At 39.1% G+C, this 21,111-nt stretch overlaps 1 protein-coding gene across 1 annotated transcript in view; it reads right to left on the bottom strand.

Moving 5' to 3' along the window:
• Positions 1-4,386: 4,386 nt before the first annotated feature.
• SLC6A1 (solute carrier family 6 member 1) overlaps positions 4,387-21,111 on the bottom strand; it is a 268,154-nt gene continuing 251,429 nt past the window's right edge. The window contains exons 12-15 of the mRNA XM_089678691.1: positions 18,742-18,844; positions 12,856-12,956; positions 8,465-8,632; positions 4,387-6,473 (exon numbers count right to left, since the gene is read on the bottom strand). Coding sequence (XP_089534817.1) covers positions 6,369-6,473; positions 8,465-8,632; positions 12,856-12,956; positions 18,742-18,844 — 477 coding nt within the window. The 3' untranslated portion in view covers positions 4,387-6,368. The remainder of the gene's footprint in view (positions 6,474-8,464; positions 8,633-12,855; positions 12,957-18,741; positions 18,845-21,111) is intronic.

Raw genomic sequence — 21,111 nt, 5'->3', positions numbered from 1 at the left:
TCTGAGTATTTCAAAAACTGCTGATCTACTGGGATTTTCACACACAACCATCTCTAGGGTTTACAGAGAATGGTCCGAAAAAAGAGAAAATATCCAGTGAGCGGCAGTTTTGTGGATTAAAATTCCTTGTTGATGTCAGAGGTCAGAGGAGGATGGGCAGTCTGGTTCAAGATGGTAAAAAGGCAACAGTAACTCAAATAACCACTTGTTACAACTAAGGTATGCAGAATGCTAATTCTGAACGTGCAACACATCAAACCTTGAAGCAGATGGTCTACAGCAGCAGAAGACCACACCAGGTGCCACTCCTGTCAGCCTCCTCAAGAACAGGAAACAGAGGGTACAATTCGCACAGGCTCACCAAAATTAGACAATAGAAGATTGGAAAAATGTTGTCTGGTCTGCTGAGTCTCAACTTCAGCTACAACATTCAGATGGTAGGGTCAGAATTTGACGTAAACAACATGAAAGAATGGATCCATCCTGCCTTGTATCAACGGTTCATGAATGTGCAGCCAACAAATCTGTAGCAACTGTGTGATGCTATCATGTCAATATGGACCAAAATCTCTGTTGCCAACACCTTGTTGAATCTATGCCGCAAAGAATTAAGTCAGTTCTGAAGGCAAAAGGAGGTACAATCCGGTACAAGGTGTACCTAATAAAATGGCCAGTGAGTGTATATGCATTGTGTGCTTTGGTAGCTAAGTTCACACAAATAAAAATGATGTCTAGATTGGACACAACTGATTTACATTTGAACTCCACTAATGGTGAATTATGAAAACAACAGCTTCATTTCTTCAGCTGTGGAAATAAAGACAGAAGACCTTTCCAAACATTTGGAAATAAAGTTAAGCAAATGCACACAGTAGAAAATGATCCCCAACTGTTAATAAATCTCAGGGGGTGATTCTGTTTAATTATCAAGCTACAAAAACTCAATGTGGGGTCTAAATAGGATAGCCCTTTAAACCTCTATGCACAAATAGGAAGGGGACTTGTAAGGCCCCTTTCACATGGGCGTTCCGTATGTCCATTTTTCATCTGTCCATTTCCAGATGAAAAATGGACATGTATTTCTATGGACTAGCAGATGTAAATGGATGATCATCTGTTTACATCTGTTAATGTCCGCATCCGTTAACATACGTTTTTTTTTAACGGAAAAAAACTCTATTTTTCTTCGAAAAAAATGAAACAGATGAAAACCAGACAAAAACGGATGTAAATTAATGTGAACGGATGAAAAATGGATGTAAATGGATGTAAAAAGGACATATGGTCCATTTGTGCATTGGTAAAGGATGTAAACTAATGAAAATCGTATGAAACACAGATGTAAAAGGATGAAAAACGGATGTAAACTGAGGAAAACTGATGTGAACTGATCGTTTTTTTCTTGGAAAAAATGTGACTGAACTGATGAAAAAAAAAGGAACGCTTGTGTGAAAGGATCCTTTTTCATCTGACCACCCATTGAGGAGAGCAGCAAAGCAGACACAGAGCTGGCATCTGCTTGCTCAGCGGGGATCAGCGAAGAGATCTCCCACTAAGCAAACGGATCCACCAAATGTGTCTGCCCTGTGTGAAAGGACCTTTAGGGAGGCAAGTAAGCAAGAACATTCAAAACCAAAGAAAAGAATATATTATGGTACATTCATGGTGTGACCTCTCAGTAAGTATACATAAATAAAAAGTGGCTGTTGGCTGGCTACACACTGTAGCACATCTTCTCTATTTAGATTGGAGACCACTGCCACTGGATTTTTTTTATACATCTGGATTGCCCTGAACCACGCAGGCATAGACTATGGTCATTCGTGGGTATCTTGATATCTTCCAGATTTAGGACATTTTGCTGGTGTGTTGAATTGGTGCTGGTTACATCCTTTCCACTGGTGGTTCCTTTAGTGGGATGACTCCAGTGCCCAAAGCCAATGGTTATTAATTGGGCATTCATTCATGAACACACAAAATGTACTTTTCTCACCCCACTTTTGAAGAAGCTTGACATGAAACATGACAAGAGGGGGCCTATCCACAACCAAATGACTTATTGGATGCTGCTTTATATTAGCATATATTGTTGTCTGATCCTGTACCAATATGTACTATATAACTTTTGTTGATGTTAATGCATATTTATTGTGGCTAGGTCCCATTGGGGTGTTATGAACGCCAATTAATGATTTTTATAGGTTTTTAACACTTTACTTTGTGTAATACATTTTGTGATTTTATATTACATTTTTGTTTATGTGCTCTTACTGGGAGATCATACTGTGTAAGTCCCATATATTCTTTTCCTTTGGTTTTGTTATGTTCTTCTTGGGGATGTGGTGTTTTTATGCGCAGATTACTGCTTTTTGTGCTAAGCAAGTACATTCAGACAGCTACATGGTTTGGTAACCAAAACAATCAACAGTTGCACTACAGACCTTCATGTCCCAGCAGCTCTGACCCTGAGTGCAGATCCACCATCTGACCGCAATCTACTTCACTAACACATTGAATATGAAGATAGAAGTAAGCCAGGCTCCATTGTTGAAGCTACATTGAAGCCTATTCAGCCAAAGGGAGTACAGACTGATTCTATGGGAGGTCCAGGTGCACCTTTTGGCTGAATAAATTTTAAAGTGGCTTTCAAAGTGGAGTGTGGCTTTCTTCTATCTTTGTATTTGATGTGACACAAGATTTGGTAACTGAAACTGGAGTACAGATGTATAATTTAATGCCTTAAAACAGGAGTGTCAAAGTGGCGGCTGTCCAGCTGTTACGAAACTACAAGTCTCATCGTGCTTTTGCCCTTGGGAGTCATGCTTTGTAACTCTGGATGTATTGGAGTGGGGGTGGGGGGTGGGATGGTGATCCATAAGAAGACATTAATCAAAAATAACCATACAAAAGCATGTACACATTGCCAAAGGCATGAGAGTGACCTAGCAAAATCCTTGCCGCTTCCAATTTCTGACCTCACACAAGGCAGGGAGGAACAACATCAGTTCATCTCACTGTGTCCCAGGAACCAGATGTCTCTAGGATTATTTTTGCATTGAAGGGAATCTCTGGCACTAAAAAATGATATCTTGATCATTGCTGCAGCGATGACCAAGACATCACCCTTCCAATCCAGTGACAGTCCGGTACGTCACTGGATGGGAAGGGGTTAATTCCTGTGGTTTTGGAGTGGATAGTCAAACAAGGTAATATGTTGTTAGGTGTCCATAGGCCAAATAGGACTAACTGCGGCTATATAAAAAAAAATGCACATTTATAAAGCACATGATGTGCTTTACAGATTTGCTTAGTGATATTACAAGCAGAGCCCTATTACAATGAATGCAAGAAAACAAGAGCTGTCAAAGTCATGTGACTAGTCTCTGCTTTAAACACAGAGTTCTTTCTGCAATGATAAAGAAGAATCTCCCCCCCCCCAAAAAAAAAAAAAAGTCAGCAGCTGCAGATATTGTAGCTGCTGACTTTTCATATTAGGGCACTTACCTGTCCAGGGATCCAGTGGTGTCCTCACCCCCAGCTGATTCTTCAATTGGCTATGGGGTGCTTGCGCCGCCATCTTAAGTAAGGGAATCTGGCAGTGAAACATTGAGGCTTCACAGCTGGTTTCCTACTGCACATGAAGGGGCAGACTGACAACTCATGGGGCCCCCGGGCAATAGGGGTCCATGGGGCCCCTGTGTCCTTGCCCAAACTCAAAAAAGCCTATGAAAAAGGTACCAGCGGCATCTCATTGGGCCCTCTACTGACCCCGGGCAGTGCCCGAGTTTCCAAATGGTCAGTCCACCCCTGTGCACATGCATGAAGCACACTGTGCTTTGTGAATGGGCAGCAGTCTTCTGTGACCTTGTGGGACCTTGGATCAGTCCAAGAGGGCTGTGGGGGGAGGGGGGGGCAAACTTCTGACTCAGTTCACCGTGGAAGTGGGAGCAGGTACCTTTCAAAACCTGGTACCCACTCTGCCCCAAAAGGTGCCAAATGTGGCAGCGGAGGGGTGGAGGAGGCAGTTAAGCGGAGCTTCCACTTTTGGGTGGAACTCCGCTTTAAACAGAACAAAATCTGCTCCACACCAAAGGCTCCACACCAAGGTCTACATTTTATGAATGCACCATAAATTGCAGGCCTTCATATGAAGTAACCTTGTGATGTACAGCAGATAATGATATCCTCTCTCCAATATATATACATTATAGACCCTATAGTGTATATATTAGGTCATGCAGACACGTTACACCTGTTTTCTTTCATTTCAGATAGCCCCTTCAATAAATAAGCCCTGTAGCTTTATAAGTAGCCCCCCTTCCATTAAATACCTACTACCCCAATGCAGTGCAACATTCTGAACTAATGTAAAAAGTCAATGCATGCTTTATTTGTAATATATTCTTTATTTAATTTTTAATTCTTTAAACGTACATGACAACCGTGCTTTTGTTACAGATAGACACCATTAAAAGACATTTAAAATGTATCTTATATTACATTTGGTCCATAGAACAGGTTGCAAGATACTAAATATAAAGGATACTGCATTTTTCTCTTTAACAGGCTCTGTATATAGTTGTCTATGCATATGTTACATTACATATAGATTTTATATATAGATAACTTTATTTGTATCTCAACAATAATATATTATTGCAGGTAAGCTTATTGAATGATATAATATATTTTTCAGGGTAGATACTACAAAAGATACAGATACAATTTAAACACAGTAGTTCCTACATCACTATTTTGCTAAAGTAGATAAGGTATGTTGTATACAAGATAGCTACAAAGCATATCTGTCAACTTCTTTTATGTCATTGTTGTGTACAATCAAACATTTAAATACTGCATGGTTTCCAAACAACATTGGACTGAAATACATATATTAAACAGCAGTCAGTGGCCAATATATTGTTGGCTCTGATACCAAAAGAATCTCACAAAAAATGGTAGGTTTATACAAAATAAAGTTACAACAAGACATATTGCCTGGTTCAGCTACAGACATACCAAACATTATAATTCAGAATATGTTACATTTGAGTATGAGACGGCCCAGGGTCTACTAAACAATACTTTGAACAAATTCTGTTAAAATATTTTATATATATTTTCTACAATAAATGTGCTTGACATTCTGAGAATATTAATTTATTGCAAGAACATATATATCATTTTTTTTATTTTATACTCTTTGGACAAAAATGACAAACCAAACTAACATTCACGAGAAACATATTTTCACATAATATTTTTACTTAAAGTACATGTGCTATATAACATTGTTTTAAAAGCACAGAACTTGGTCAACTATCAAGTTCATTGTGCGTCTCTCTCACAGTCACACCTTCATAGGCATTTAAAGTGCTCCTGTAAATGCCAAACAATGCCAAAAGCAATTCAACATGTTCTTTTATTTATAGCATTAAACCTATGAATATTTTGACCATTTAGAAGGTGCTGTAGATCCAACCAGGGTGTTGTGTGGCTTAAGGGTGTCCTTTACCCTAACAATTTGGTGTTCTTTTTCATTTTTGTATCCTATATTTCCCTAATATTTCTGAATATTTCTTCATCCCTACCACTTACAACACATCAGTGCCTCTTGGTGACTAAATTAGATCGGAGACATGTTTATCTAAATGCCTTTAATGTAGAAAAAATTATTGAGAAGCCTTTTGCAATTGAATTAAATATTGCATTCATAGTGCAGTCAATTGAGCTACTGTGAAGTAAAATTTACTGAAAGGAATGCAAAGCTGGTGTCATGAAATTGCTCTGTTTTGCTACAAAAGATACAATTAAAATTTGGTCCCTTGAAATATTTGTTTAAATGATTTGTGCTTGGATACCCTTGTTTAGAAAATAAACACATTAATATTTTCAGAAAATTAAAAAAAAAGTTATATTACTTTTAAATTTTTGTAAGTGATAACTACTTTGTGTAAAAATTTGGATTAAAAAAAAGGAGAACTAATATTTGTATTGAAATACGCAAAATCTTGGGAGCTTTTTTAAGAAATTTTTCCATACAGAATTAAAAATCAGTCACACAAAAACCTCGTATCTTCATAGCCAAATACAGTTTTAGAAATGGTGTTGTCGGTTTACAAATTCAACTCTCACAGTAAAGATAAAAACATTAACAGTCTAAATTGCCTGAACACACAAACCATTCATTTTACTCCACAAAACTGTAAGAAAATAGCCTAGTTGAATTCCTTGTGCTCTGCTATTGGTGGTCCCCTTTTTTGCCACTGGAGGTAGGTAAATTCTTTATTCCAGATGTAAATATGTGGTCATGTCAACCATTCTGTATTTATAAAACATTACACTTGCATTTTCGTAGTATAGTGTTTTTAAATATAAGCTTCCTTGTTTGCTGAATTACTCTTTGACAACTGTTCGGGTCCATTTTCTGAGTGGACAACATCATCACTTGGCTGTATCATGACTTGTAAGCGCTGGAAGAATAAATCAGTTGTTACATGTTTTTATGTCTAAATAAAGCACTGAAAAACACACCAATTCTTCTTTGCTACTAAGTGGATGCCTTTTTTGGTCAATTAAAGTATAACTAAATTCATGAATAAAGGGTTAAAACCACTATACATTTTGTATTGCCTGTGTCATCTCCAGGAAGATTTATTCTCTCTATTTGTCCTGGTAACAACTCACCAAGACAGAAAAGGAGAAAAAATCAGAAATTTTGAGTTGTCCTCAGTACAGAAATCAAAGAGTAGCAGAGCGGCCACTGAGAGCAGAGAGACTACTGTTTCCACACACAGAGTAAAGGTCCCTCTCCCCAGCATGCTACCTGCTGGCAGGGGACAGGCTTTTCTACTCCATCTGTGTCTATATTCTAAAGAACTGGACTATAAAGCCTGCCATAGGTTCATCAGGGACCAGCCAAAATTCGAACCATCTATGAGCAGGCTGATTGTACCCAATTTGATCGTTGTATGACTAAGGTACAACCAGCCTGTCAGATTTTTCATGCAATTGCTACCAGCGCTTATACTATTCATGAAGCCCGTTCCCCCTCCCCTGACTTCTCCATCAAGATCAATAATACAACCATGAGTCCCTCCCCTCATGCCAAGGTGCTAGGTGTAATCCTGGACTCCCATCTGTCTTTTCAGCCCCAAATCCAATCACTATTCAAATCTTGTAGACTTCACCTCCATAACATCTCCAAGATACGCCCGTTCTTAACCTCGCAAACTACTAAGCAACTTATTCACTCCCTGGTTATCTCTCACATTGACTATTGTAACTCCCTCCTCATTGGCCTACCTCATCGCAGGCTATCCCCTCTTCAGTCTATCATGAATGCTGCTGCCAGACTCATCCACCTTACTAACCGCCATCCCTCTCTGCCAATCTCTCCACTGGCTTCTTATTGCCCCACAGTTATTACCTTTTGTACCACCAGCCCCTCTCTCTTAGATTGTAAGCTCCAAGGAGCAGGGCCCTCCTATCCCTCTTGTATTGAACTGTATTGTTGCTGTATGGTCCCCCGTTATACTGTGAAGCACTGAGCAAACTGTTGGCGCTATATAAATCCTGAATAATAATAATAAGTGACTATAGCCCCTAGCAATAATCATTGTGTTCTTCTGGCAGGGACAATTCCCTCTCCCCCCCCAGGAGAGCTTCATGGGAGGGATTTCCCCATCAACACAGTTAGTGTTGACTGACTGTGTTGATGGGGGAATTGAGTGATTTTCTTTCCAACAACCACGGATGGCAGGAAAGAAAATTGCATTGTCCATGGTCTGCTTTAGACTTTGCACACCTTTTGTTTTGACGCACTTCAGGTGTATTTGGCTGATTTAAACCAAAAGTTTAATTGAGCTTGAATGCTTTTGCATTGGGGCCTCATCACATGTAGTTTTAACTATTTGTGTTGCCTACTTTTCCTCCTTTCCAAAGTTTTCTTTGTTATTAAACCCCTTGACGCCAGGGCCTTACCTTCCTTTAAGGGATTTGTGACGCCAGTAGGCAAGGCGAGGTTTAGAGTCATGTGACTGCAATGATTGGCTGCCGCAGCGGTCACATGATCGGAAAGACCCTGATCACAATTAGAGATCGGGATCTTTCCATGAGCCAACTGTAAATGTGCCAGGAGTGCACAGAGTGCACGCTCTAAACACGTGTGGGGTTTTTTCTGGTATGCAAATATGCAGCCTCTTGGCGTCAAGGTCCAGTCAGCGAGAGGCCGCATATTTGCGTATGGTCTGCCCAACAGGTTAAATACTATGAGACCTTAAGAGATTACAATCATTTATGTAAGTGAGTCTGTCCAATCAAAAATCAAATTTCTTACAGCACACATTTCTTTAATTATTCATACATTTTTAGTTATTTCAAAAGCTATGCCATGGCATTTTCTTATACTGAATGAAACAAAACAAGTGTTTGTATAATAACAGCTCAGAGAAGAAGCCCATACCTGTTTTAACGATCCTTTTAGTGATACAAACAAATATATCATGTATCCTGGGATCAGCACCATCGAAGACAAGGCCATGAACCATCCAACACCTTGGCCCCAGGCAGGAAAGACATATCTTCCCATGGTTAGAGGAGTCATTTGAACTGCACTGAAAAGGAACACCCCCTAAAAAAAAGAAAATCAGTATACCAAATGAATGTCTTGTGAATTATGAAGAATATTTCAGGATAAAGTACAGCAAGCCAAAAATGAATTAGTGTTGAAAAGGGCACAAAGTCAACATGAAGAAAATTAATGCAAAGTGTTGTTTTTCTGGTGTCAAAAAGGACCAAAATAGAAGCCAGTGTAATGCTTTTTCCTAAGGGAAGCTTGTTGACATTTTGTTAATCAGTGAATTGCTAAGTGGTAAGAGAAAAAAGTCAGCCTGATATTACTAGAACAGTGCAGAAAAAAGAAGTAATTGTCTTTTTACTGTTTCATTTCAAATAAAGATGCCCTGTTACAAACTATAAATATTTCAGATACAAGTATAGAAAAATCTAGTACTTTAAATGCTTGCTTGCAGTGCTTTTACCTTTCCATAAAATATGTTTTTGGGTTGCAATGTGCCTCTAAACATGCTAGATAACTTGACTTCTTCAGGAATAGTCAATTCCATAGCACAGCCCCCTCCCCCCTTAACCCCCATAGCGGTCTGATTATGTCCATATTTCTGTGCTCAAAACGGTACATTTTCTTGCATGGAAATATGTATTTTTTTATTGTAGGCCTGTAATTTTTTAGGAATAACTCACTGAAATCTGTCCGAACAAGAGTCTAGTAAACATCCCCGGTATGTTACAATTTGAAACACAAAATCATAAATTATAATTTAATAAATAATCATAAAAAATAATAATATAATAATAATAAATTGAATTCAATAATATAATCAAACCAAAAACACTGAAATTTGAAATAGAGCGCCAAGTTCGCACATCACTGAGCAAAGTCGCAAAATAGTTTTCAGTGTCTGATGATGAATTTCTCCACGAATCATTATCAATCAATTCTGCAAGTGGTTCTAATTTACTATCGCTGTTCTCTAGCTGGTCTAAAACCACTTTTGACCTAAAGGGACGGTTTTTGGACGCCATGGATGTTTCTCAGTTTCCAAGCAGAAAGAACAATAAAAATGCAGGCAGGGCACAGGACAAAGCACTCGGGACAAAATGTATGTGAAATGGTTTGGTACAGTAATGTTTTACTATGCGATTTTAGTGTACTTAGTGAATGTCACTTTTTGTCATTTTCAAATTTCTCGCCGTTCCGTCTTCGTAAGTCCCGACGCTCGCAGGGGACGGAATCCAGATGACGGATGACGGAATCGGCTGGAGGACATTGCCGGGGACACTGCAGGAGGGACATCACGGGAGCGCAGGACAAGGTAAGTGAAGAACAGATCCCGGGAGCAGCGCCGCATGCTAAGCCCGAGTGTAGCTCGGGGTTACCGCTTGTGGTACTGAAAATTTACCTCGAGCTACACTCGGGAATACCACCAGGGAGGCTACATGTCATAGGCCTGTCTTCTTCTGGGTGGGTCTAATGACTGTCTGTGCTGGCCCACCTCATCTGTCCCTCCTGGCTTCCAAGGAAGTACCAAAGGGGAATACTAGAGAGTGTCGCCTGAGTGATAGTTGTGAGTCTGCTGGGGCTGCTGGCATCACATCCAACTGCACATAGAATCTTTTGGTAAGATTATTGTCGAAATGAACAGTCTGGCAACAGTGCCTCTTTAAGATATATGTGTCAATATTATTAACAGATCATTTCTATATATCTATGTTTTTGTGTATTTTAGGACACATAGAATGGAATTTAAAACAAGTAAAACTATAGTTTAGACTTCCAAGATTTGCAGCTCGGTAAACACAGCTAAAGACTTAGGCCTGGTTCACACTAATGTGATGGTTTTGAAGCGATTTGAGGTGTGATTATGTAGCGTGACTTGTGTGCAATTTTGATGGAATTTTTCTCTTGTGCGATTTTGATGCAATTTCATTCCTAGTAGTCAAGCTGCTGCTGCTGCTTAAACACTATGGGGTTAAAATCATGCTGTAATTGCACCAAAGTAGCACAGGAGTGGTATTGATGTGCACTGGCACCATAAAAACAATAGGGGGATTTACTAATACTGTGGCACTCAGAATCTGGTGCAGCTGTGCATGGGAGCCAATTAGCTTCTAGCTTCAGCTTTTTCAATTAAGCTTTGGCAATAAAACTTGGAAGCTGATTGGTTTTTATGCAGAACTGCACCAGATTTTGCACTCTTCAGTTTTAGTAAATAACCCCCAATGTGATTTCTAAGACTAAGGGCGGGTTTTGCAACACTAGGGCCCTGAGTTTTTCTTTTATTTTGCCAATGGGGATACAGTTTGTGATGAACTTTGAACATTTACAGTGTTCTCACAGGGAGACAACTCAGAAATATAATGTACTGATGTGTAAATAGGTTTCTAACCAAACTGATAAAATGAACCTGAAACCAAAAAGTGATCATTTGCTAAGTTATAGAGATTATTTAGATATGTTAATGATGTCCAAGCAGTACTCTAAATATATACCTTTGGTCTGGAATTCCCCCTGAAATATATCAGTTTGCTTCCTGCTATGTCAGGGTCCCTGTAGCCTCAAAGTTGTAGATTTGCACTGTGAGACCTACAACAGCTTGTCCCAACAGCTTTTAAGTGAGATTTGGTGATTTCAGTACTGTGCTGCTCACTGTTCAGCTTGCTGGAGGCTCTGAGGTGAGGAAGAAAAGCCTTGCCTCTAGCAAGATGGCTGCCTCCACACAAAAACAGAACAAAGTATGGTAAGTCAGTAACTGGGAAAAGATCAGTTGCAGGGACAATGCAGTCAATACCGGTGACTAGCACTTTGCCTCCTCCCTGCATTTTTTGGGCACAACTTCCAGAGTTAAGTTGCTCTTTAAGTTTGTGTTTTTGTATGATTGTTGTTGGAGCAATACATTATAATTTGTCAGCAGGACAGATAAGAATGATTCCATGCATTTAATAAAGATCTAGGCAACATTTTATCACAATATAAGCTGAAAAAATAATATATTTGTGTCCACACTATAAAAATGTCATAGCTGAATATTTTATTATGTTGGCATAGGCCATTAAAGTGACTAAAAATGTGTAACTTTAGATCAGTGGTCCCCAAAATGTGATCTGAGGGCCAGATGCAGTCCTTTGCTTGCTTTCTTCCAACCTTTGGGGCATGTTTTTCCCCCCTTTGTCAGCAACAGTGGGACATTGTGCCTGCCAAGTACACCAACAATAGAACTATTCCCCCCTCTAATATTGAAGATGCAGCATTGTTTACTCCCAGTGGCCACAGTCTGGCCCCCCAAAGGCCCTTTATTTAGAAAGTTTGGAGAACCCTCCTTTAGATAAGCAGCTGCAATTAAAGATAAAATATAATCCATTTCCTAATCACTGTTTGAACAGAACAGCGTAACTTTGTGCATGTTGTTTTAAGTAACGTGCAGTACATTAGTAAATTGTGTTGGTTTATGAAATCCTAAAAGAACAGCATTAGAAATCATATGTTATTGAATATTTATTATGATAATACAAGAATAAACTTTGATGTGCAAAGTACAGAAATCCACATTAACCTGTAAGAATCACATTTTAGTTCCTTTGACTCCAGTAAAATGAAACTTTAGCAAAACTGATTTTTGTTTCTTGGTTTGGACAGAACCTCTGGAGAGATCTACCCTCACTTCCTAAGATAAGAGGAAGTTAGTGGAACTCCTGGCTGACAGCTCATGGGGCCCCCGGGCAATAGGGGATCATGGGGCCCCTGTGTCCTTGCCCAAACTCAAAAAAGCCTATGAAAAAGGTACCAGGGGCATCTCATGGGGCCCCCTACTGACCCCGGGCCCTTGGGCAGTGCCCGAGTTTCCAAATGGTCAGTCTGCCCCTGCCTGGCTTTGACCCTTGATACCAAAACAAGCGCCTCCCTTGGGAGATTTACCCTTACCTCTTTTTCCAGTGTAACTGTAAATATTTGACTTTGTCATGATTTTTTTGTTCTGATCATAACTGTCACTGAGCCAGAAGTTGAATGGAGATTTCCTCAATTGGGACACAGACAGGATTAAAGCTAACCTTTCCCCATATCATGGAAAATTGTAAAAAATATTGGCTACTTTGACAATTATTTGACTACATTATATGAATTACTGAACCTTGCACATCATCTTGTCTCTCTATACAATCATTTACTGACAATGCCTCATAGCGGACCACTGACAGATGGCATTACTTCCGGCCACTCATCCTATCCCATGGCAAACACAATATGATATTAAAGAAGAAATATAGTGTAAATCTTACCGCTACAACAATGGGTGTAAAGAAAGACCAGCAAAGTTTCCACCAGAGGCAAGGTCTGTAACCAACCATTTCTTCAATGTTATCGTAGAATCGGTTAACACCTGATAGAAAGAAGAAGACTATATAAGTTAAAATAGTGAATAAAGGCATTTTTGCATTAATTGTAGTAATTTTGGTTTGTATTTTTTCTTTTAAATAATATGTATTAAGATTTTATCTTCTAGATCACTTATCAAGTCACAAACAAGTCTGCTATCAGACATCTTCATGACAATTATGATCCTACTGCCTATAAATACCTGACCAAGGACTTTTAATTATGTACAGATCAGATCTCTTGGCTGAACTTTGACATACTGAGGATGCTCCCCAACTCTATTACATTTGGCCATCCATGACAGAAAAATTTGTCACATACTTTGTGACAGAATCATAATTTGTAAATATTTTGTAACTGACATGCAGTGAACTACCACTCAATGAGCTAACCTTTAGTCTGTACCTTTTTGTAGAAATAGTAATATTTATTTTTAATTTCATTGACACCTTTATGTACATTAATATAGGGGGCATCACTTTATATATAAAAACTTAGTCTTGTAAACTTAATGTATTTTAACCCATCTGTTGCTCTTTATTTCTCCATTCAAGAAAGATTTTCAATAGTAGTTATACTTTCAAAGATCTTAATCCTAACCAAACCCTTTCCACCTCCCCATGCTATATCAACCCCTTCAATCACCTTAGATCAGTAAGAATCCAGTCCAGGAGACACAGCCTATGCTGGCTGGAGCTCATGTTCTTTTCTGGACTATGTAGTACTGCAAATGTTTGAATTATTCTCCATATGTTGAAATAAAAAATGCTTTCTTACTGCAGATCTATAGACAGATGGATTTTCCATTTGGACTTATAGAACAAAGCTGCACATGTGCAATTTTGTGTGGCCCCCCCACTGGATGAAAATAGGTCATAGGCATCAGCTCCTGGACCAGGTCACTTGCTGGTTTATAATAAGTACATGGAGAAAAGTTAGCAGGGGGAGGGGTGTCTTTAGGAATTAAAGTAGAAGTCCAGGCTAGAAGTATTTGTCCTTAAAACTGCTACCACCCACCTTCTAACTGTTATACTATCTATCCTGTGAAAGGAAAATGCATATACTTGCCTATTCTCAAAGTTCTCTGGACCGGTCATGTGATCTCTCCAGCGACTAGATTCAAGGGAGAGGAGAGAGCGGCGCCAATGGATGGAATTCCTGGGAGTGCCATCATCCATAAGCTTACTATGGGGCATCTGTTGGAAAGCTTGAGAATAGGTAAGTATAAGAATCCTCCTTCTACAGGGTAGTTTTTATAGGTATTAGAAGCGAAGTGGGAGCAGTTTTATACTTACTTAGTTCTAGCCCAGAGTTCTACTTTAAGTTATTTTGAAATATACATAGTTACCCTTTAAGTTAACAATTGTGTAAAGGTCAGACACAGAATACTGAAATATTATGTTTTATCAAAGTTAAGGGATAGTCCTTTGAATAAAGATATTATATGTTGTTATAAATGAGCATGATGGGATGAGTCAGTCACTGACGTTTTATATCACTTGGATACTTAAACAAAGAGATCATCCTTCCTTAATCCAGACTCTATTCCTGTCCACATACTGTAGGAGTATTTGCATGTTCCAGCACTTCCTGTTCTATTCTCCATACTATAAAATCACTAAAAATCAAGCAGGGAAGGTTTACACCTCCCATAAGGTTACAGCAGGGATGCAGACCCAAGTGTTCAAGTGCAGAAATCCCATCAACTCCATCAAGTCTATGGGAATTAGAAAAATTGTCAGGTGAGTTTACTTTCCAGCTTCTACTAAAAACGGATTCCTGTAGTTCTCTTTTAAACCATCCAACATAATCTTTCCTCCTCCTGCATCAAGGCTAAAAATTATACAGTATAAAAGTAGGGAATTATCAAAGCCTGTGATTTAGAGAATAAAGGATTCAACTTAGAGATGAGACAAAAATTTAACTTGCAGTGCGAGTCTTCGAAAGAGCCAAGAATAACCTACAACGGTCCACAAAAATATAATAATTAAATGCTCTGGGAACAAAATAAAACTTCAGAAAAGCTTACAGCAAACTATATTAACATTCCAGCAGATAGGACTGATCTCTGTTTCAGAATCTATTAAATAATTATTCCAGGCTTCAACATGTTATACATAGTTACGTTGGTCCTGCCTGGAAAGCATTCCATTGCATCATCATGGTCAGCTTTCAGAGAATACATTACATTTTCTGAATGAATAAAAAGCATTCTCTGATTGGCAAAGGCGGACTGACCATTCGAGCACTCAGGCACTGCCTGAGGGCCTGGGGTCAGTAGGGGGCCCCATGAAACGCCTCTGGTACTTTTTATAGGCTTTTTTTGAGTGTGGGCAAGGACATAGGGGCCCCATGATCCCCTATTGCCCAGGGGCCCCATGAGTTGTCAGTCCGCCCCTGCTGATTGGACAATATGGAGAGCTTGATGTCACCACCCTAACTCCCCACCTTATCCAATAAGCGAACACTTGCATTCATTCAGAAAATGCAAAGCATACTCTGAATGGTGCCCATGCTGAGTGAGTGATCTACTGTGTTCACAATTCATGAGAGCAGCCTCGCAGCATGGGACCAGGAAGCAAGTGGAGATCACCGGAGTAGTGGTGTCTACTTTTCAGCTTTCAGAAACATTGGCCAGGTATGCCAGATACAGCACTGTGCAAACGTGTTAGACACGTGAAGAAATGCTGTAAATTAAGAATTCTTTTTTTTTTTAATTGTTTATTTTTATCAATTTACAAATTGCAAAGTGAGCAAACAGAAGAAAACCTCAGTAAAATCAATATTTGGTGTGACTACTCTTTAGCTTCAAAACAGCATCAATTTTTGTTAGGTACATTTGCATGCAGATTTTGAAAGGACTCAGCAGGTAGGTTGTTCCAAACATCTTGGAGAACTAACCACAAATCTTCTGTGGATGTAGGCTTCCTCAGATCATTATGTCTCTTCATGTAATCTCAGACAGAATAGATGATATTGAGATCGGGGGGCCAAACCATGACTTCCAGGACTCCTTGTTCTTCTTCACGCTGGAGATAGTTCTTAATAACATGGGATGTATGTTTGGGATCATTGTCCTGCTGCTGAATACATTTGGGGCCAATCACACACCTCCCTGATGGTATGGCATGCTGAATAAATATCTGTCTGTATTTCTCAACATTGAGGACACCATTGATCAGGCAATATTGAGGACCGTAGATGCAGTGGTTGGCCAAGGAAACAATGCAGCAAATGAAAAAAACATTGTGCTTACTTCCCTTCGACATCCAAAGATGCCCAGCAGTGTCATCAGCACAGAAGTGGTAGAAACCAGTGGGACAAAGGGTGGTCACACAAATTATTGATTTTTCTTCTATTCATTTACCTTTTTTTTACTCATTTTGCTAATTGTTAAAAAGAAAACTATTAACACTTATATTTCTGAAAGCTTTCTTAATTTACATAATTTTATCACACCTGCCTAAAACTTTTGCATAGTACTGTACATAGTTACATCCAAACTGGGCCAACAAAACTATGTGTATCATGACGATGCCTGGAATTCATTTTTAAACCAAGGCTACTCATTACAAAAAAAACACTATTGTATGCTTTCATCTTTCCAGTCTACCATGTCCCCATAGTCCTAGTTGTCCTTGCACAATCATACTGGACCTTCATACAAATCTTCAAAGTAGAACTGTGGCCAGACTAGGACCCAGTGCTCTCAGTATTCAGTACTTAGCATCAGATCTAGTCAGATACCATTTTCCTCTCTGTGCTGAGGGATGTGGCTGTTACTGAACTGTGCCAGCATAGAGCAAGGGAGAGTAAGGGCAAGAAAGAGCATTTTCAATCAAAGAAAAGAGTAGTTTAATACATTTCCAAACAAAAATCAATCACATTATAACATTGGAGTACATGACTTTACAGAGAACAAATATAAACAAATAAATAAACAAATATGTTTTAGTCATGTTAACAGTAAATTGCTTGTTCACATTTGTAGTTTCCTTTTGTGCTAGCAGATGAGGCTTTAGATGAGGGGTGTCAAACATGCAGCCCAAAATGCCTATGCATGCTGCCCAACACAAAATAATAAATCTACTTAAAAATGTTTATTTTTGGGGGGAACCAAAATATCTGATGAGCACCTTGGCAACTGACTGAGAATTGCTATTACATCCATCGAACCAGATATTGATGCGTTAGCTTATCAAAAACAGTAAAATATTGCACTAGTTTTATGTACCCTCTTTTACTTTTATAATAAAAAAATATCATTTATATATTACAATATTATTACTCAGATAGGTACATTATCTATATCAATGATTGTTACCTTGTGATCTGCCCACATTTTTCTGATCATCAGCTATCCTTATTGTTATTTTCTGTGTGGCTCAAGACAATTTCTCTTCTTCTAATGTGGCTCAGGAAAGTCAAAAGATTGGTCACCCTTGTTTTAGACCTTTTTGTTTGCAGGTTTTCCTCCTTAAAGTGCTACTAAACCCACAACAGTAAAATCAGTCTCTATATGCAGTAAAGCATGCTTGTTATACTCACTGTGGAACCAAGGGGGTTAATCCTCTGCATTGTGTAAAAAGACAGTTTGATCCTGACTTCTCTGCTTTTCCTCTTGTTCAAATATCCACGTCTTATCTACTGATAAGACAGACTGAACAGTAGCCATTCTGCACATGCTCAGTTTAGTGTGTATTGCTAGAGAGGTTTTTTTTTTCTTGGGAGAGTGCATGTGATCAGCACAGGGCCAATCAGCACTGTCCAGGCAAAGGTCAGGGGTTTTGCATCCTCCTAGAGCAGAAAGAAAACTCCTCCTACTTAACCAGTGCTCTGCTGAACACTGATAGAAGTCACAAGACAGCTATATACTGCTGATGAGAAAAGGTATTTAGCAGTTTATATTTACTAAAATAATTGCACTTCCATGTTCGGTGTACTGTGAGAGACCAGATATAGTGAATGCAGGGTCCTAGGTTTAGTAACACTTTTAATGAATTAGCCTACAGTTTACAGAGCTCAGTAGCTCAAGTATTAATTTACACACACAAGTTTAATAAGTCAGAGGAGTGACTCATTTCTCTCAGCTGCCTGAAACCAAATATTTGCTGATCTCCATAGCTAATCTAATGCTCTGGGAGTCTTGGTTCATGTACTAAACTTGTAGATAAAGAAATATAAAATAAAGTAATAAAACATAAGTTCAAAATTCTATTACCTTGAGAAAGAAACTATTTAAATAAAACTGATCCCAAGCCATTATAGGCCAGTGCCCACTAAGTCACAAGCCTATCCTTTGTATTAGTGATGTTACATGTCCCTCAATAGTTGATATACTGTAGCTGTGGTCCCATCTGTTAGTGGAGAGGGTACAGTATATATTATGCAGTTGTTTTGAAAATATAACACAAGAACTGAGCACCACTACTTTATATGTGAGAAAGAAAGACTGGCAATCCTACCTATCACTGATCATGCTTGTCTTTGAATATCAACGTTATGCTCACTTAGGCTTTTGGTGGCCTTGGTGTGAACTGGCATCAACAGACACAGATACACCATGTTGACATCATCACTAACAGCATGCTGAAAGCATCACTATTAACACTGCAAGAGCACTACCATAGCCTGCCAAAGCCAATATATGCTTCTAGACAAGCTGCCACATCAGATTTCATACACAATGTCCAAAAAGTGACCCTGCCAGCAATAAGGGGTATTTTAATATATCTTTTTTATTTGTTCACCATTCATAAAGTAGTTAATATACAACACCATCATCTTACCGTAGCACCAGGATATTGAGATACACTCGAAAAACACCAGAAACAGAAGACTCATGCCACTGGCCGAATAATAGTCAAAAAGTTTGAACACATAAATGCCACCCTACGAAAAACACATCAGGTTAATAATAATACATGTTTCCTTTAGTGTTGTTTATAAAAGACCAAATTATGCTATTAAGAAGTGCAACCTTCTGAATGTTAAAACACAATGACTTGGTCTTGGGTGACAAAGTATCTTTGCTAAGAACTGTCAATACTTCCCCACAGCTGCCATTTCATATTACATTTTTATATTCCATTTTGTAATACTGATTTTTTTTTCTTTTTGAAATGATACCTCTATACATAAGGACATTTTGAAAAGATTCTTTTATTACTCCGAAAGGGATGATAGCATAAGGAACTTTGAATAGATTTCCTGAGATTCATCATCTAAAATGTCATGTTTAGCTATAGCTTTCATATTAGAATATACAAGGAAAATATACTAATGACTAGTAGTAAGAAAGATGTAATGTCACTGTAAGGATTATGGTTGAGAAATGAATTTGGTTTAATGTCCCAGGTCATAGAGATGACAAGGTATGCATTATGAAGCTATAGAAATGTAGGGCGCTGAATCACTTTTCTGAGAATTGAGAGGATTTATGTTATTACTAATTATATAGAAAAATTGAAAAGTGACAGAAAAAGAAAAAAGACTGAGTGGTCGATCGAGTCTGCCCATTCAGTGGCGTCCCTAGGCAGGTGTGGGGGGTGCTCGCTGCACTGGGTGACACCTATTGCACGGGGTGACACCGGACCCGCTCCACAAAAAGGTACGTTTTAAAGCTAGCCGGCGATCTCCGCAGGATGGACCGGATCTGCGGATTGATCATAATGGATCGGAGTCTGATCCATTATCCTCCCCAATGCGCAGATCTGATCCATCTTGTGGAGATCGTCGGCTTGCTTTAAAATTTACCTTTTCATGGGGCTCGTGGAGAGATCAGTTAACCCTCTATAGGTTGCAAGCTGACGATCCCTGCAGGATGGATCAAATATGTGGATTGGGGAGCATAATGGATCAGACTCTGATCCATTATGCTCAATCCGCAGATCCGATCCATCCTGCAGGGATCGCCAGAGGGTTGACACCATGTGTTACCAAACTGGGTGACACCAACCCTAGGGACACCCCTGTGACCATTTTTTTTGGGGGGGGGGGGTTGTTTGTTTTTGTTTGTTTACTTTTTTGTTGTTTTGTTTTTTATTTTTTTAAGTGTAGATCTATGCTTGTCTCAAGCATGTTTGAAGCCATTTACTGTTGACTGGCTCACTACCTCTGCTGGAAGTTTATTCCAAGAATCAATTACTCTTTCAGTAAAATAGTGCTTTCTGAGATTAGTTCTAACCCAGGGGCGGACTGACCATTTGGAAACTCGGGCACTGCCCGAGGGCCCAGAGTCAGTAGGGGGCCCCATGTGGTGTGATTGCTGTTTACATATGCGTGTGGGACCTTTGGGAATGTTTGCATTTGCGCACGAGCATGGGGGATTTTATTGTATTAAAAGAAAATTAAAGTGTACTTTATTTGTTTTTCTTATTATTGCTAACAGTAGAGATGAACAACATCCCTTGTGATAACATGTGCCATGACAGGTCCTCTCTATGGAGAGATCTTGGGTCCAGGGGCGGACTGACCATTTGTAAACGCGGGCACTGCCTGAGGGCCTGGGGTCAGTAGGGGGCCCCATGAGATGCCCCTGGTACCTTTTTCATAGGCTTTTTTGAGTTTGGGCAAGGACACAGGGGCCGCATGATCCCCTATTGCCCGGGGGCCCCATGAGTTGTCAGTCCACCCCTGTTCTAACCTATTATATTCAATTTCAAGAATGATCATTTTGGAATTCTATATTTTACTTTGTATCTGTTTATGAATTATTTTATGAAATTGTATGAAATTAACAAAATGTTTTGTATCCCCTTATATGGGGGAGGGGGGTGGTGGTGGCTTTTGAACCCCTGAAACATATTGGTTACTTTACTCTACACATCATTAAAATAGATTATTTTCTGGACACCATGCATCTCGCACAAGTGCTTTCTTCTTATAATAGTTATTAATTTTTAGTTATTACACCTTTACCTGCCTTAGTAGGTTCTGGGGAAATATAATAAAGAGAAAGGGCAAAAATGGGGACTATGGTCAATTTTTTTTTATTTTGGGGGGAAGGGGGGTATTTTGAAGCTCTGGCCTAGACACAAAAAACTGCTCCTTTGAACTGAAGACATATTTAGATAAAATTGTAGATTATATCAGGGCTCTCCATATCTTCTCTCCCTCTGGGTTTTCCTCTCTGTTCTCTTTTCTCCTCCTCCTCTTTT

Source organism: Staurois parvus, unplaced genomic scaffold (genome assembly GCF_062004578.1).
Source record: "Staurois parvus isolate SC_StPar_1 unplaced genomic scaffold, SC_StPar_1.0 ptg000209l, whole genome shotgun sequence".
Classification (NCBI taxonomy): Eukaryota; Metazoa; Chordata; class Amphibia; order Anura; family Ranidae; genus Staurois; species Staurois parvus.
Note: the sequence above shows the minus strand (reverse complement) of the source record. Positions and strands in the feature narration are given on the sequence as shown.